The 18,069-nt window shown below is 51.1% G+C and overlaps 1 protein-coding gene across 3 annotated transcripts in view; it reads right to left on the reverse strand.

Annotated features, from left to right (window-relative positions):
- Nucleotides 1-1,221: 1,221 nt before the first annotated feature.
- SLC4A3 (solute carrier family 4 member 3) overlaps nucleotides 1,222-18,069 on the reverse strand; it is a 32,051-nt gene continuing 15,203 nt past the window's right edge. For all 3 annotated transcript variants that reach the window (XM_058027446.1, XM_058027448.1, XM_058027447.1), the window contains 17 exons: nucleotides 15,705-15,856; nucleotides 14,901-15,081; nucleotides 14,230-14,365; nucleotides 13,955-14,129; nucleotides 13,459-13,555; nucleotides 11,569-11,753; nucleotides 9,805-10,018; nucleotides 9,276-9,497; nucleotides 8,810-8,958; nucleotides 7,252-7,446; nucleotides 6,602-6,808; nucleotides 5,920-6,009; nucleotides 4,155-4,321; nucleotides 3,522-3,775; nucleotides 3,110-3,279; nucleotides 2,468-2,641; nucleotides 1,222-1,744 (listed from right to left, as the gene is read on the reverse strand). In XM_058027446.1, the coding sequence (XP_057883429.1) occupies nucleotides 1,667-1,744; nucleotides 2,468-2,641; nucleotides 3,110-3,279; nucleotides 3,522-3,775; nucleotides 4,155-4,321; nucleotides 5,920-6,009; nucleotides 6,602-6,808; nucleotides 7,252-7,446; nucleotides 8,810-8,958; nucleotides 9,276-9,497; nucleotides 9,805-10,018; nucleotides 11,569-11,753; nucleotides 13,459-13,555; nucleotides 13,955-14,129; nucleotides 14,230-14,365; nucleotides 14,901-15,081; nucleotides 15,705-15,856 (2,846 nt within the window). In that variant the 3' untranslated portion in view covers nucleotides 1,222-1,666. The remainder of the gene's footprint in view (nucleotides 1,745-2,467; nucleotides 2,642-3,109; nucleotides 3,280-3,521; nucleotides 3,776-4,154; nucleotides 4,322-5,919; nucleotides 6,010-6,601; nucleotides 6,809-7,251; nucleotides 7,447-8,809; nucleotides 8,959-9,275; nucleotides 9,498-9,804; nucleotides 10,019-11,568; nucleotides 11,754-13,458; nucleotides 13,556-13,954; nucleotides 14,130-14,229; nucleotides 14,366-14,900; nucleotides 15,082-15,704; nucleotides 15,857-18,069) is intronic.

The raw sequence follows: 18,069 nt of genomic DNA on the forward strand, positions 1-18,069 counted from the left end.
CCGGTAATGAAGCACCCACCATCTCTCGCAGGAGCCAGGCTGGTACATGGGAATGGGGGCAGCATCTTCTCCCAAGTCCAATGGTGAAGTGAGCATCCCAGCTCCCTCTGGAAGAACAGTCCAGCTCTGACCATCAGGAAGAGGCTGAGCTGCCTTTCTCTCCTGGCACTAACCTTGGAGTTTCCAGGGGCAGCAAGGGCACCATCAAACAGTTCCTGGACCAGCTCTGCACAAAGGCTGCCCGCTCGAGGACACCCCAGGGAACAGGTCTGTCAGGTGGGAAGGTGTGATGCACAGCAAGTCCCACCTGAACACGAGGAAGAACTTTACTGTGCAGTGACTGAGCACTGGAACAAGTTGCCCAGAGAGACTGTGGAGTGTCCCTCCCTAGAGATATTGCAGAACTGTCTGGATACAATCCTGTGCCATGTGCTCTGGGATGACTTGGCTTGGGCAGGGAGGTTGGACCAGATGATCCACTGTGGTCTCTTCCAACCTGAGCCATTCTGTGATTCTGTGAAGCTGCCCAGGGGTGATGGGGGCTGAGTGCTGGGCACCCTGAGTGCAGCTTCTTCCTACCTGGAGGGCACCACTGGATGTGAAAGGCGATCTCAGTATGGCAGCAAAACTGGGGCTGGGGTTTCAGTGACTTCCTTGCAAGCTTGCAGCGAGCCAGACTCAGTGGATCACTGCACAGGGAAAAGGAGGGGACCCAAAGGACTGGTTTGTGCTCCAGCACTATATTTCGTGTGTAGCTTCTTAAACATTGTTTGTTCTCAGAGACGGGAATGTGGGGATCAGGAACTGCGACACAGCCCTGTGATGAGTGTTTACTCCTGTAACCTCTGTGGAGGTGCAGAATGGCAGAGGGCTCCTCTTAATTCCTGCAAGAGGGCAAGCATTCAAGGCTTCTGAATACCTGTTTGTCTCCAGCCTTTCCTCCCTGTGCAGTTTGCCTTTGGAAATAAGGTTAGGAAAACTGAGAGGGAGAGGAGCCAAACAGCCTCTTCCATGTCAAGCAAGAGCTGAAAACAGTCAGTTGGGAAGGCGACTGGACAGAAAACGGTCCAGAGGACTAGGGGCTAGGGTGCCAGTCCCTCTTTGCCTGTCTGCCAGGCTGCAGCAGCCTCGTGGGCCAGAAGCTGTGGCAGAGGCTCGGTGTGAGCACTCCCAGAAGGGGGCAGAGAGAGCAGGAGCAAGGCATCTGCCAGCTGAGCCTGGGAGAAGAGGCAGCTTCTGGCCCATTCCTGTGAGTGCTCAGTGTCACGTGCTGAGATGCCCAAGCTACCCAAGCATCATGGTAGTGGAGGGGAATGCAGTGGCACCAGCTGGCATGGTTCCCCTTCACCGCCTGGACACCAGGCACAGGCTGCCTCCAGCAGGGAGGGGACAGACCCCTGACCCAGGGGCACTCAAGACCCACACAGCTTTGGGATGTGAGAGGCATCTCTCAGCACACCAGGTCCAAGAGGAGAGAGACTCACAGCCTCTGCTGAGCGAGCGATGGGGCAGCCAGAGCCGGGCTGCATCCTGCAGGGCTATGGAACAGCCATTCATTGGTCCAGGCAAGAGACAGTGTGACTCATGGCAAGTCTCCAGTTAGTTCTTGGGAGGGGTGAGCAGGCCTGAGCCGCCTGTCTCACGAGCAGGGAGGGCAGCTCCCAGCTCACACAGGCATGTGCAGCTCGTTGTACTCATCCCGGCCATCCTCGTCGAAATTTGGCTCCGCATCTTCCGAGTCCAACTGAGAAGAGGCAGAGACCAGGCTATGAAGGCCACAGCTGCCCCCACTGTGGGGTTAAGCCTGGCACAGAGGGATCAGTACACAGCCACCCAGTCAGCTGAGTTGTGCTGGGAAAAGCAAAGCTCTTGCTCCTTCCCCTCCCAACAGGCTCCTTCTTTAAACCCTCATGCCCATCCATGCGTCCCCAGCCCAATGCCCTTTCTGTTCTAAAGCCTGGGGCTTTGGTCCAGCACTGCAGCTCCTTCCTCTCCCCCTGCTGGCAGCACTCACTTCTGGGTGCTGCTCCAGGCTCTCCTCCAACAAAAGCTCAGGATGTTGACAGCAGCAGAGGAGCTGCCAGCTCTTGAAGAGCTGCCAGCACCCTGGCACTGTGGTTACATGCTGAAGTGCCTACAGCCATAGGCTCTGATGTGCTGCTGGGCTGTTCTTGCTGCTGGTTCAGTGGGGAATTGGTGTGTTTCTTGATGAATGAGCCACAAGATGGAAGGGGAAATCCTTATTCCAGGCCTCTGCCTGGTAGGAACCTGTTTCCTTGCCCCAGGCTGCCCATCCATCTCTTACTGCGCTCCCAGGGCTACAAGATCCAAGGAAGCCATCCACCCACTTACTGCTATTGAGCAAACACCCTCAAGGCTTTGCTGGCCCATGATCTCCCAGCCTTTCAGGCTGCCAAATCTCCTCAACCTTATTCCAGTGTTGCAAGCTAGACTGAGGACAGCTCACCGCTTTGAGTTCCCTGTCGTGGAAGAAGCGGGGCAGCACGAAGCGTCGCAATGGCACTGTCATGATCAGGACAAAGGGGAAGGCCAGTGATGCCACTGTAGATTTCACCACCCAGAGCAGTACAATGCAGGCCAGTTGAATGCAGGTGAAGAGATTCATTCTCCAGGTCTTCACCTAGTAGGTAAATCCAGTCTAAGAACACATTATCTTTCCACACAGATTAACAAAGACCCAACTGGCAAAACAAAACTCTTCTGTATAGCATAGTACAGCAGAGTACTGCTGCTGCAGAGTCCATCCTCCTTTACTCTACAGCCAGGTAGAACTCCATAACACATCAGCCTCTGTGCTACCTGGCAGCATACCTACCTGGCAAGGCAGTGTCCCTCTACCCCCTCAAGCAGTGCATCAATCCTACAAATTATCTGTCAAATCCATACAATATCCTGGCAATACACTCCTGGGTGCAGCCTGCCAGCATTGTACCACCTCTCTGCATGCCTTGCACTTCTCAGCACAAACTTGCAGCCAAGCAGGATCACTAAGCCAAGTATCACTCTAACAAAATGCCATCGTCCCCTCACCTGTTTCTTCTTCCTCTTCTCCTCATTACCTCGTTCTGTGCAACCTGCCTTTGCTCACCTTGACAACGTAGATGTGGTCAGGGTGGTGCTTGGATGGCATGAAGATCAGGAGCAGGCGCTCGTAGAGCTGGATGCCGGTGAGCGATGTAACCCCCATGTAGAGGAAGATGCCGAAGAGCACGGCCAGGGGGATCTGCCTCAGCATGTTCCCCATCACAATGGACAGACCTGCACAGACAGAGCTCAGGGCATGCGTGTCCCACACCAGCCCCTCCACAAGGCACCTCAGCCTCCCCACCTCCTCTGTGGCCTGGAGCACAAGGGAAAGGCAGCTCAGTATGGGTAGGTGTGGGCACTCCTGCAGTGAGCAGGCAGAGCATGGACAGGCCCATGGGGCAGGGACACTGCCAGGAGATTCCAGTGCTCGGTGCTGACCTCTCCCCTCCCTTGCTCCCTGAGCAGAGGCTCACCAACAAGGGCAGCAATGAGCACTCCGGTGACACGCTGCTCCTTCACCTCCTCGATCCTGGGCTTCTCCCCGGGTGCAATGGCCTTGCTCATGACGGTCAGGGCATTGACGTGCGTGACGGAGCGCACCGTGGCCGCCGTCAGCCAGGGCAGCCCGAAGAGAGCGCACAGGCCCCCCATAGTGCCAATGAGCAGAAGGTCCAGGTGGAAGCCAGAGCCTTTCAGCAACTTCCTCTCCTTCTTGCTAACAATCAGCCTGGAAGAAAATAGAGCCTGGGTCAGTGCAAGGCCCAGGTCAGGGCCCAGGGACAGCACTGCAGCTGGGGACAACTCGCTCTCTGGAGACAGCACACATGGGGATAACAAAAAGATGGCTGAGGAGGGGGATGGTGGCTGCTAGCCTCAGGTTAGCAGTTTCCTCCTGTGCTTGGCTGAGGCAAGTCTCCACCACAGCATTTGCCAAGAGGGGAACCAAAGGATGACGGGAGAAACCAAGGTACAGTCTGAAATGGCCAGAATCCTGCTCTTGCTGTTCCTCTGGGATGTCCGTTGCATTTCCAAGTGAACCAGCACCCATCCTGGCCTTGCCTGTCTAGGGGTTAGCAGTGGTTGAGGTTGGAGGGGGAGGTACTCACGTAGTGATCTGTGTCTCCATGAAGATAAGAATGAAGACCAGGAGGGCAGGGATGGCAGAGGCAAACATCATCCACAGTGGAAAGGTCCCACTACTGCCCATGGGGTGGATGAACCAGCCACGCTTGTGAGGGGATGTGACCGACAGGCCGGAGGGGACATTCAGCTTCTGGTGGTGTAGTTGCAAAACCCAGCAGTTACTCATTAATACAAACAAGCCCACAGCCTCACACAGCTTTGATCCTCCTGCTCTCCCTATTCTGAATGCCTCCAATGATGGGATAAGCCACCCTGAACTGAGCAGGACTTTCTCATGGATAATCCCCTTCAGTATAAAAAAATCCATGTTCTTTAACATAGGCCGGTGTCATTTCCTTTCAGCTACATAAATTCCCTTCATTTTTTCCAAGAGACCAAGGAAATTACTCTCAGGAACGTCGCTCCCATGTCAGTCCTTGCAGACCATGGTTAAAATGCTTCCTTGACCTCAGCTTGGACAAATTAAGTGTTCTGAACTGCCTACCATTTTCTGAGGTGGCTTTCTAGACTTTCCAAGGCTTTTCTGAGACGTTTTACAGCATTGTTTTTGAAGTGCAAACCCCAGAAGTGGCCACATTCTGTGGAAATGACCTCACCCTGACCATGTTCAGAGGGAATATCATGTTTGTGCTCCCATCAGACCACACAGACTCCTAGCTGTACATCATCCTGACCCTGCGTTCATCAGCATTTGAACCCTTGGCTCTGTGCGGCTCTACAGCAATTTCTGCTATCTGCACTGCAGGCAGAGTTTATGATTTGCATTTATGTTAATCAGCATAAGTATGAATAATATTTCTGGAATGTTTGTCCTTGAGTTAAGCTGTGTAACTAAGTACCATTTTCTCGGAAAGCTTTGTACATTTGCTGAGTTAATACTAAAATGATAATGCTTTTGATATTAACTGGAGAAGTGTAGAAGGGTATGAAAAGAATGTAACAAAGTGCATGATTTTACTAATGTCTGATAGACTGAAATTTTTCATTGAAATTCAAATGAATAAAAATGCATTTGGATTCCACCAGGCCTTGGGCTGTTTTGATAAAAAGCTTGCATGATGAACAGGAAATACTTTTCAACCTCTTCCCAATCTTAGTGCAAAAAAAAACCCCAAAAAAACCAGAAAAACAAAAACCCAACCCAATATATAATTCCATATCTACTGAAAAAGGAGAAAAAAAATAAAACCTGTGAGATATGTTCGTTCGATAACATTAAGTTATGAAACTTAAGTTTGTGCATAAACTGGGAAAAAAATTGTATTTGAGATAAAGTTATCAAAATATTAGTATCCTACCATCAAGAAAAGAATAAGTACATTGAGTACTAAACTCATGACAAATACCCCCATTGAAGCTATTCTACATGCCACCTTCTTCAGGGTGCATAAACAGTTTATGTCTTGTCGATTGAATGCAAGTGTTTAGTGTTGCAAAGAAGGAACGAGCTGCATTGAATCTCCCTAAAGCCCCTAAGATTTCTCCTACTAGCAGCTAGAAGAGCAGAAGGACACTGGGGCACTCCAGTCCCTGTAGCTCTGGCCTCAGCCTCAGCAAGACCTTGGGAGCTTCCCTTCAGCGTGGGAGTGAGGATGAGGGGAATGTTTCTGTTTGCTTTGTGCTGTTATGACTAAAGAGGCAGGAAATACAAATTCCCCTTTGCACAAGAGCAGGCCAGTGCCACAGGGATCACTGCTGGGCTGCAGGAAAGGCTCGGCTGGCACCTACCTGTGTGTATGTGTCAGTGATGGTGTAATCCACCAGCACCATGACCAGGATGGAGATGGGGATCCCAAAGTCTCCGATGATCCGCCGCGCCTGCAGAACACAGACCTGTCATTAGCAAAGGAGCAGGGCAGCTCCGTGCATGCACAGGGAGCCTACGGCAGAGAGAAGCCCCAAATGGGGCCAACACCACTGCAAACCTGAGCACTGCTGATGGGCAGGGCAAGGAAACCCAGCCTTAACCCCTGGGGCTGTGCATCCCACTGCCCACACAACATGCTCCTGTATGACTGGCTAATTGCTCCTGCTGGCCTATTTACACAGTGCTCCAGGTACTACACAGGTACCCTGCATGTAGAGAGATGTCCAAAGAGAAAAACTTGTAAGCTCTTCTTCTTATATTCTAGTTTAACAGACTTGTATCCAATCCAAGGAGCTTTCCCAAGGTCCAGAGGACTTTCCAGCAGCCTCACTGGAGCAGGACAGTCCAGATACCATCATCAACAGTCAGCTCTTGTCTGCACCCTAGGGTGGGCTACCATCCCTCCTGCAAGGTATTTAAAGGGTTTCTTGTGTTTCTTTGGGGGACGTCCAAGTGTTCTGGACAATAAAGATCTGTAGCCAGAAGCATTATTTGTTTGGTGTGTCCCTTGTCCTTGACATGTGAATCCCACACACTTCTCACCTTTCCTCCTAAGAAGCGGCTGTTCTTGAACTTGCGCATAAAGAAGGCAATGAAGAAGGTGCCCAGCATGAGGATGAGGGAGAGCAGAGCAGTGTTGGGCTGCATCCTGGTTCCCAGTGACATCGCATCCGTAGAGAGCACGCTGGCATTCACGCTGCTCTGCACGTTTGGTGGGTAGAACTTCAACAAAGGATGTTCTGCAAACACCTGAGCAGGTGAGAGAAGCAGCAGACAAATTACCACAAGGAGGGGCAGGGGGCACTGTCACTACTGGGGCAGGGGGAAGCGGAGCTGTCCTGCTCTGTGGAGGGGTGAGGGCAGTAGATGGTGGGCACGAACAATCCCAGCATCCGTCACCTCGCCTCGCAACCTACCCAGCTGGAGAGGGTTGGGGAGAGAAAAGTGGCCCCTCTTTAATGCCTCCTGCAGGAAGAGAAGGGGAGAGAGACATTAGGGCTCTTCCTGCCACTCTCTGTGGTGGCACAGGAGCCAGCTGGGCTGAGGCATGAGACCAGCAAAGAACTGCTCTGCAGAATGTCTAGGAAAGTTGTGGCTGAGCTGGCCCTGTTCCCTCACCTCCTGTGTGCTAAAGCAGCAGGTTCCTAAGGGATTAAGAGATGCAGCAACCCATCTCCCCAGGGAAGGTTCACCTTGTACAGTTTGTAGAAGGTCTCATAGATAAAGATGAGGGAGATGAGGAAAGCAAAGATCTCCTGGGTGAAGGGCGAGATGTAGCGCACCAAGAAGCTTCCTTCTGCTGCCACGATAATGAAGATGAAGACGATGAGCCACAAACCAATCCACACTCTGCCTGTGAGATACTCAATGCCTTGCGTCTGGCAGAACTGAAATGGAAAGGGGAAGGAGTTACTCATGTCTCCTCAGGCTGCCTCCTGCATCCACTCCCCATTAAGATCAAAGACTGTCCTGGAAAAAAGCATCTACATCTGCTTGGGCATCCAGCACAGAAACAGTCAATTCATGGCTAGAATCACAGGTAAATTTGCAGACTTTGCATTAACACCTGACAGCTCACACCAAGCAGGTCTTTACTGCTCCAGTCTTTGTAACAGTACCTCCTTCATGCTCTGCTGAAGCCAGCCCAGCATAACACTCCCCATCCCACCCATATGGAGGTGCCATTGCTCAAACACAGCTCTCCGCTGTTCCATGCACTCAACAGCACAAGCCTGTTCCCTACAAAGGAGAGCCTGAGCATCCTGCTACATCCCAGTGCATAAAGGCCACGATCTCACACAGCACCCTGTGTACAGACAGTTGTATGTGCGTGGAGAAAAGGCCCCAGGCTGCCACCACAGAGAAGACCATCTCCACTGCATCTTCTCATCTACACACCCCAGCTGTTTCCAGGACAAATCACATCCCTCCCCTTTGCAGCCTCCCTCAGTACCACCACAGGCAGAGGTACTCCTCTGTACACAGTGACTGGACAAAGCAAAAGTGGTCAGTGAGAAGTGCAGTCACAGGAGAGCAGAGAAATTCCCACTCTGCAATAGCATCACCAGCTCCAAACTCTTGACAAGGTGAAAATCGAGCTGTAGAAAAAAACATGCTTTTTCAAAGACACAGACATGCTGGGAGTCAGAGAAAAGGAGAAGAATTAGATCCATTGCTTGAAGGTACAGTGATACAGGGATGCTTTCAAGAGCAAAGAGGTCATGCTACTTGAGAAAGAAACATATGCATCCTGGCTGGCCAGGATACCCCTCCACAAACCCTTGGGCTCATCCTTAGAGGTGGGAGTAATATATGTGGCACATCCCAAATGGGTGGTACACTCAATGTTATTGAGCTCCCATAAAAGGAAACCTAGACACAGATAAAAGTAGTGAAATGGACTTCAAAAGAAGCCCCAAGAACAATAAAGTTTTAGGATGCAGCAGCACAGGGCTGGGAGACAGTGCTGTCCTCACAATCAGCATGTAGAGGAGTGCTGTTATCAGTGTCACACCTCAAGGGATTATGGATACAATGGATACAGCAGTGGGAGGTAGAAGTCCTTGTAGTGGGACCTGCCAAGGGTCAGCAGAGCCAAGGGCAGCCCTGGCTGAGCTGAGAGCAGCCTGGAAGGACTCAAAGAGTTCACAGCAACAAAGACCCTTTGTATAGCTGAGAAATGCCAGCTGCCCTCTCCAGAGCAAGCACACAGTGAGCAGGTGCCAAGCACAGACACTGTCTCACATTTACCTTGTAAAAAGCTTCTTCAAACACCAGCAGAGGCCCTGAGAAGCCAATGACCAGGAGTGGCTGGGCTCCAAGCAGGGAGAAGAGGATCCCTAAAACCGAGGTGGAGATTATCAGCTCGGAGACCCCCATGAGACCCTCAGTTTTCTCTCCTGGGAAAGAGAACAATGTATGAGTGTTACAGCCCAGACACAGGCACCATCACCACAGACAGGAAGTTTTCGACAGAGGAGGCAGGTCCCCATCCCATCAGTCAGAGGTGCCCTGTGTTAGGCAGGGAGCATGGAGGGAGCCCTGGCAGCCGAGGCTGGAGAGGCCAAATGGCAGGGAGGGAACAAGGCAGCAGCTGAGGCACAGCACTACCACTCTCCCTGAGTGAACAGCACCAAAGCCCACCCCAGAACAGCATCACACAGACACAGCCAGTGTCCCAGAGTGCAAAGAGCAGACCAGAAAGCAGGCCCATTACCTAGGAGTCCCCCGAAGGTGATGGCAGGAGAGAGAGCAGCAAAGTAGATGAAGAGAACGGCTGCGAGACACTGGCTGTGCAAGGCGTCTCTGATGTCACTGAGGTATTTGGGGTACCTGCGCTTTATGTCCCGAACCAGACCTCCAAAAAAGATCCCGGTTCGCTTCAAAGGGTCATCCTCAGCTTCCTCCTCTTCTTCCTCAGCTTTCACTTCACACAGCTCTGGAGGTGCATGGAGGGCAAGGCTTCAGCAAGGAACACAGCTGGGCCCTTGGGCTGTCCCTCTCCCCAGTACCTCACAGAGCAGCACTAGCCTGGTGGGCCTCTGCAACAGCACATCCCACTGCCTCCAGCTGTCCCCAGCCACCAGGGCTGCCCACAGTCACTGTCCTGCTCCCCTTTCCTGCTCTCCACTCCCCACTGCAGGAGCCAGGCCCTGCTCACCCTTCTGCCAGGCTCTGGGAGGGGAGGGCCTATTGGTGCACACAGGGCACTAGGCACAAACTTGCCCAAATGTGAATGGAGAGACCTTTGGCTTCCTGAGCAGTGCCCTCCTTCATGGACTTCTGCTCCCTCTCCTTCCTCTTCTTCAGCAGCAACTTCTGGAAGGTGGCAATGGATTTGAGCAAGTCTTTCCCCTCCACCTCTGATGGGGGAATGACAATGCTGCAGTCCAAGAACTCGTTGATTGCATTGAGGAGGTCTTGACGGTCATCTGCCATGTATGCAGCCTCATGGAAGTGCTGGAAGGGGCAGGGAAAAAGAGAGAGGGAGAAGGGTCATACCAAGGCTAGACCCAGCTACTACAGCCGGGAAAGACAATGCTTGCTGTGATCTTTAGAGGAACATTCTCCCCCTCCATCCACTACTCATCTCACTACTGCCACTCTGTGACCCACACTCCTGAATCCCACCTCCTGTTTCGAGGGAGAAGCTGGTAGAGCCCTAAAGCATCACAGTTAGAAAGCACAAGAACCACAAACTGAGCAGGGAGCATAAGAGATTCTTGGGAGTGTCCACATGGGAGACAGAAAGAGAGCAAGAAAATAGGCATCTACAGCATGAGGGAAGCCATGCAAAGGAAACTAGGCAGAAAAGGGGAGATATTTCTGACAGCAAGAGCAGGCTAGCAAGGAAGGACTAAGGAGACCGGGCAGGGAGCTGCTGGCAAACAGGTGGAAGTGCTGCAGTGCCTCTGGAACATGCCTCCAGAGAAAAGGCTGGAGGATGATGAATGAGTGAACAGCCTGTAAAGGAGGTAGGGGACAGCTAAGGTCCCTGCAGCACACAGACTCCCTGGAGCCACAGCTTCAATGTAAATGATACTGTGCTCTCTCCACGGCGCCAGGACTGTGTAACCTTGCTGTGGCCAGTCCTGGCTGCAGCAGCTGGCTCTGCTCTTCCAGCAGGAGCACCAGAGACTCAAATGAATGAGCTCAGCCCACAAACAGCACTGGAGCTGGAATGGCACCTCTCCTCTTCTGGCTAAAAACACATTCTCAGCTGAGCCCCACACAGCTTCAGGGAAGGAATCTTTCAGTCTTGCTGCCTCTAATGCACTTTTTCTGATTGAGCCTTTTAGTCTCCAGTTCAGTGAAAGTTGTGCAATAGAGGCAGTGCAGGAAGGTTTGTTACTTGCTTATAGTTACATGGCACCAGCAGGAAGGACCTGTGAACCTCTGATCCTCTTGTGCTGGATGTATGCAGCAGATGCTCAGATTGTCTTTCCTTTCTAAGGTAATCAATTTCAATTTCTGCCATCTAGACAGATGGGGGACTTCTAGCAGTGCACTTGCTTGGGTGAAAAACCTTCCTCTCTCCTCATCTCTCCTATATGGATATGCTCCTCTGCATGGATGCCCCAGCCATGGGACTCAGCTAAAAAAGCTCCATCTAAACACCTGAAAACAGTCCCCAGGAACTGCTGGGTTTTTGTTAGTGTAGTCCAGGCCAGGTGCCATGGTCACAGGCATCACTCAGCCTCCCCACCTCTCTGTGAAATGTCAACTGAACACCACTCCTCTAACCCTGGGACATCCTTTTCTCCTGCTTTTACTCATGGTCCCTTTCTTCACCCAGCCTAGCACACTCTGTCCCAGCCAAATAAGTGTCTGTCCTACTCTTTCCTCTCCACTGGAGCATTCTACCTTGGCCAAGCCAGGCTGATCTTAAAAATCCCAGGTACTCACACCTGCCTACCCCACCTGAGCCATTCCATAGCTCTCATCTAAGGGCTGTCTTCTGAGGAGCCAGCAAAGCTCCCCCACAGCATCACTGCCCACCAGCTCCTCACCTTGTCAGACATGAGGGTGGAGATTGAGCGGCCAATTTCGTGGTAGTCCATGTTGGCCTGGCTAGGTCCCAGCAGCACAAAGATGAATCTGACAGGAATTGGGACCTCCAAGACAGATTCCAGGAAGACAGCCTCATTCAGTCGGACGAAGGCCATGGTTGGCTGCTCCAGAAACTGCACACAACCTACCAGGGGACAATGTTTGGAGCAGAGTTAATCTTTGGAGTGGGCTGTACTGGGCTGCCTTTAACAGCAGACAGGGGTTTTGGAGGTTCCTACAAGCCCTGTAGTCGTGTACTTTCTCCAGACCACAGACACAGCACTGAACTTCACACTGAGGACTGCTCCAAGCGCTTCACTGATCATTCAAAAGCAGTGCTACTTTTTTTAGCCTCCCAGTTAGCCCATTCTCAATCCCTACAGATGGGCTCTATTTACACTATAAGGGTCTAAGTTTAAATCAGAAGGTTTTTTTCCCACTTATGGAAGGAAACTTTTACATGTTACTTTTATCAAACAAACTTCTAATCTCATCAAAGAATGAAATCAGGTTTGTTTGACATGACCTATTTCCCATAAACCTTACTGCTTGGCAATAATTACATTCATATTCTTTAGCTCTTTAGTAATTGAATCCCATATTAGCTCTGCCACTATGCTGGTCGAGAAGGATGTCAGGTTAAACAGCCTATAGGAACTGGCTCACTGTTCTCCCCTCCTTGAGCTATGAGTTTTCTCTGTTAACTGGTACCTTCCCTGTATTCCTAAACTTTTTTTTTTTTCAGAGAAAAGTAAGTCAGTGCTCTAAAGACTCATAGGTGCAAACTGCACATTTTGTTTTACAATGTCTGCATCTCATCAGTGCTTGGCAGTCTCCTTGGTTCCTAACAGATTGGGAAGTACTCCTGCATCCTCCAGCACACCAGCCACTTCCTTCACATACCCAGCACAAATGTTTATTGAATACTGGTATTTCACTGGCATTATTACTGATCTTTCTGCCATCTGTGTCCAGCAAAGAGCTGTGCTCTATGTCAGGCTGGCAAATCTGGGCCTTCCGAGAGTCAAAGCAAATCCCAAGACACAGCCTTAGCTCAGAAACAAGCCAATGTTTAGTTATTTGAGTACTCAAAAGTGCACTTATGAACCTGAGTTGGCCTCATCGTGATTAAGCATCAGTTAGGTTGAGCTGCCAAGCCTCTTTGCCTGAGCTTTTAATCTACTGGGTAGACAATGACATTTATTTTGCTTGTAGTGTAGTTTGCTGAGAAGTTAATGCCAGCAAAGTGCCAAGAGGAATACTCTTGCAATCAGAAGGCACCAAGCCCACTGATGCTCAGGCCTGTCTGCTCACAGCCCTCCTGTACAGGGAAATATGTCCTGGTAGTGCTACAGTCATTACCTGAGACCTTGCCACCAGCCAGGCCCTGCTTCTGTCAGCTCAAAGCTTGCTGGCACACACAGCCAGCAGCCAACACTGGTCAGGAACAGGGCCCAGCTACTTGCAAGGTGTTAAGAGGCCAGACAAGAGAGCAGCAATGGTCAAGGGGCGGGGTGATGGCTTGGCCATCAGTCCCTCAGGCACCACTCACCTACTTCTGAGCTGCAAAACCAGACATACTGTGAGCCTGGCAGGACTTCCACCCCTAAGTTGGGCCCCAGCTCCCAGGAGCAACATCAGTCAACCTCTTTTTTAATTTAGGAAAAGAACTAGCCTGGCAGGCCATATATCTGCTATACACAAACAGAAGATGAACCATCACCAAAGGAGGGAGTGTACCAGGCTCACTCCCCAGCTGAAAACGTATGAGAGGACCAAATATCCCAGGGGAGTGAGGGCACACCAGGATCTGCACTAGTCACTGGGGGACTCTACATGCCACCTCTTACCCACAAGCACCACTGTGGCCTCTGCATCTTCAGGGATTTTCTCCATTAGCTTCAAGTATTTACGATGGCCCTCAGAGTTATGAAGATGTGGGTTTTTCTGCCAGGAAAGAACACAAATAAGTAAGGGTGAAGTCCCCATGCTTTGGTCTCCCTACACAGCCTCGTGCCCCACTGGCACAAATGCAGCTGGGCTTGCCTTGGCTGCACACTCAATGCCTGCTTCACAAGGCACCCTCACAGCAAAGGCCACCCTGCAAGTGCCAGGGCTGCTGCTGCCACTACATGCTCAAGCAGACATCTGCACACAGTGCAAAGCCATAACTAGGTACCAAAATCATAATGCAGCAACCCGATGTCCAGTGCTCCAGGTGATCCAGTCCTTGCATTACAAAGTTTCCCCACAAAGGGACTCAGAGGTGGGCACCATGGCCTGCCAACAGCTGTCCCCAGAGTGTGGAAAAAACACAGTAACCCCCCCCCCCCAGGTCACCCTCACCTCCTTGCACTCAGTCTCGTTGGCCTTGGGGTCAGCCATCTCAATGCGCTCCTCCCCCATGAGGGGCACACATGTGTCTGTGGTGTGGTTGTGATGGTGGTTCCCCACGATGGAGTTCATGCTGGAGCTGGAGTGGTTCCTCGGGAAGAAGCCCTCTTTCTCATCATTGGGATGGCTGAGGGGAGAGTGGTGGCCATGAGGCAACGTGCCTCCCTTGCCACCTGGGGCTCACAGGTGACCCCCAGCCCTGAGAGCCCGCACCCACATGCACCCACCTGTGCTTCAGCAGCAGGGCACGCAGCACGTTGGCTCGATCTTCTGCCCTGATCTGGTCAGAGATGATCATGGTCTCCACCATGAGGTGAGCAATGCCAGGCAGAGTGGTCTGCTCCAAGTCAAGGAGGACAGCACCTGCCAGCATGAGGGGAAGAGCCCTGCTCCTAGAGTGCAACACTCCCCATTGCATTCACACTCTGGGGACACAGCTGTTCCACCAGGAGCCAGGCTTTGGTTGGGGTACAGATTCAGCTGAGAGATTCCCAAGTGCCCCATGTCCTTTCTGTAAACCCTTGCCCCAAGAGAACCCAAAAGCTCCAAGATGCAGTTGTCATTCTGGTATCTCCTTTCATTTCAGTCTCCCACTCTGACCAAATTTACTGACCTCATCAAAGACGGGTCCAAGGCCTGCTGGCCAAGGCACAGCTGGGGGTTGCAGCTTCCATGTGCCTGAGACCAGTGAAGCAGAGTGTGGAACTAACACAGGCACCCTTGAGCTAATGCAAACCCTGAAAACAGGCTGCAGAGTGTGTCTCCACAGACCCTACATGAAGCCTGGACACAGATGTTGTTTCATGCCTCCAGTGAGGCACCTAACAGTGACAGAAGCTATCCAACAAAACCTGTCCTAGAGCAAGAGACAAACCCTGGTCTGCTCTTCCTCACTCACCGTGGGCAATAGTCTTCCTGAGCTCCAACAGACTGCGGAAGGACAGTGAAGCCACATGGGGCTTCCCCCACCTTGCTGTATCCTCCTCCACATCCTCCTCAAACTTGATCCAGCGGGCTGTCTCCCTCCAGTGCATCTCCTGGTTCTTATCCACCACCAGCTCATTCAGCTCCACAAACACCTAATGTGGACCACAAGGACATGAGATGCATACAGCTCTACCAGCAGCACACAGAAAGCCTCAGCTCTCTTCTCAAGGTACTGCCTGGTCTGACAGGATACTGGAATAGACCTGCCATGGTTTAACCAGAGGTGTACTGCACAGAAGCAGCCAGGATAAATATCACTGACAGCATGGCAGGAGTTTCCATCAGCACATGGAGCACCAGAAAGCTCCAAGTCACGTGATGTGGGCAGAAAGGAGAGAATAATGCAATGCAGCATCCCTTTCTACCAAACTGCTGCAATTTTGTCCTCTGCCTTCCTCTTGGTGTCCCCCTAATTTTCCCACACTTACCAAAGATAGCGATGCTACTGTGCTGCCAATTGCCACAATAACATCACAATTTCTGTGACTTTTAAATGTCTTTCCTAAAGTCAGAGCTTTGTGGTTTCAGGGAAATCTCCCCTTATATTGAAAAAAGTGTATTTTCAGCTCTCATGGTAATGGATAACAGCATAAAATGTCACCCTCAAGGTCATGTAAACAATTAATTATATTGAAACACATCACTTTATAAATTGCATGTTTCTAGTCCTGATTTATGGCTTCTGAACAAATGTGGGAGGACAGCACATGGATACCTCGTGGGGCTTTCTATCCAACTTCTTCTTCTTCTTCTTTTTCTTGACAGATGGAGTTGATGCTAATTTTTTGCTTGTCCTGGTGACCTGACTCCGAGATGGTTTTTTCATCAGATGCCTCCTCACACCTGGGTTATCTTCAAAGCGGTGGCCTGAAGACATAGGAAAGGAAAAAAGCCACCAATTTGTCTAGTGGATATACACTGTCTGGCAGGGAAACACATCCGAGCACATCCTTCTCTCATTAACTTAGGCTATCAAAACCCTGGCAGCTGTAGAACTCACCATCCTCCGCCAGAATTCTGAAGATCCTTTCTGCCTCATTTGCCTACTTTCATCTCTTCCAGAGATGTGAACTAACCTCTTCACAGAGAAGGCTTCCTCCTAGGCTGTGCTTACTCTTGGGGCTTCATCACAAATGCTTTTACTCGTGGCACTCAAACAAGTGGTGTGGGAATCTTCCCCATAATCTCCCAAAAAAAGCAACCTGCAGCCTTGCCTGCACAGTTCTGCACCCACACAGCAAAGGCAGGCACCTAGCTGGGCCTCACCCTTGCACCAGGGAAGGTCTAGTGCTCAGCAAGCATGAAGGGCAGTGAAAGGGAAGGCTATTTAGCTGCTGGTCTGGGAGACATAAGGAAATATCAATGTCTGTTTTATTTAATTGTGTGACGAGACTGTAGGATAACACTGCAGCCTGGGGCTGGCTCAGAGGCTGGCAGTGAAGTTGAGCTATCGCTGCTTCTAAATGATCCGCAGTGCTGCTGTAATGTCCTCAAAAAGGTCTGAGTTAGAGACTGGCTGGCTGAGGCAAAGCCTCACAAAGGCTGTTAAGGCTGCTCCACAGACCCATCACTGTGCTGCTGGCTAGCCAGTGACCACCAAAATGCAGCCACAACCATGCCAGCCTTTTTGCAATGCCAGAGAAACAGCACCAGGCAACAGCCTGCCAGGGAGGATTTCCCTGGACACTACCCAGGGACAGCAAGTGTATCTTTCTCAGCACAGACAACCCACAGGAATGTGGAAACCCTCAGAGCCTCATTACAGGATGGGCAGGCTCACCCAACTAGATTATGGAGTCAGGGCTCTTGCTCAGCTTTGGTCAATTGAGGTTTGCTGGCTGTGCTTGTAAGACAATGCCAAGGTCTTCTCCCTGGCAGAGCAAGGGCAGCTCTCCATTGGCTGGGGTGAATGTTCTACTTGCATACAGCTTTCTGCACCTAGCTTCAAGACCTGCAGCTTCAGGGTATGAGAGACAGTAAAAAGCACAGGGTTTTAAGTCTGAGTGGCCTCTTTGATGTTGCAGAAAAATATCTGTACACCTCTGGCATGGAAAGACACACCCAGTATCAGGCCAGGCATACCATGGCCTTGCACCTTGGAAATCTGGGTCGCTAAATTAAATATAAAAGGAATCAATACTGAGCCTGAGGACATTTTCCCCCATTGGCTGCCCTGCTGATGCACGTCCTGCTGATGGTGGGACTCCTCCCTGCTCCACTTACTGCCCTGCAATGTCGATAGGAGCCAATACCGGCCCAATAACCACCACGAACGTTTCTGGGAGCCGGGCACGTGTGGGGCTTCCATTGAGTTTCACATGGATTTCTCCGTTCCTGCACGCACAGCAGCCACTTCAGCACACTCAGTATGAGCTCATGCATGAAACAAGCAGTCCAGCATGCTGATGACCTTGGTATCTGGCACCTTTGCTCCAATCCCTGCAGTTTCTGATTCTCCTGTGCACCCTGGGACTCCTTCTCTCTGTGTCCCTGGAAAACCAGGCCCCAGGCACACTCTACTCAGCAAGACAAAGGACAGCAAGTTTTCCTCTCAGCAATGACAACTTATTACACAGTGCTCTTTAACAACAGCCCTAGAAAGCATCCACAGTCTTAGCCAGACAATGGCTGGAGGACAAATAAAAAGCAAGGAGCCACGTTTCCTGACAGCACCTCCAGTGACTCCCACACTCAGTGACAGGGACAGGAATCAGAGTGCTGCAGGGTCAGAGAGCATCAGTGAATGCATATCTCCAGAGCCCTACCTACAGCAGAATAAGGAGAGATCTACTTTGCTGCTCTTCCTTGGTAGTGTTTGTGGATATTGAGATGTCAGCTGGGGGATACAACTCATAGGAGCAGGGTGGGCACCTGGTCTTAATTTAGGAGAACCACTGGCTTAGGGAGTCCCAAACAGAACCCAGCTGAAATGCTCCAGGCTGCTCTACAGAGACCATTTCCGGTGCCTTCCCCAATGAAAGTCAAGCTCAAGAGAGCACCTAAAATTCCTTATTCAGGACAGGATCTTAGACTGAGACCAAAGGGTGATATGCTCAGGGCATACATCTGTCATTTTTGCT

This window comes from Melospiza georgiana, chromosome 7 (assembly GCF_028018845.1).
Source record: "Melospiza georgiana isolate bMelGeo1 chromosome 7, bMelGeo1.pri, whole genome shotgun sequence".
Lineage (NCBI taxonomy): Eukaryota > Metazoa > Chordata > Aves > Passeriformes > Passerellidae > Melospiza > Melospiza georgiana.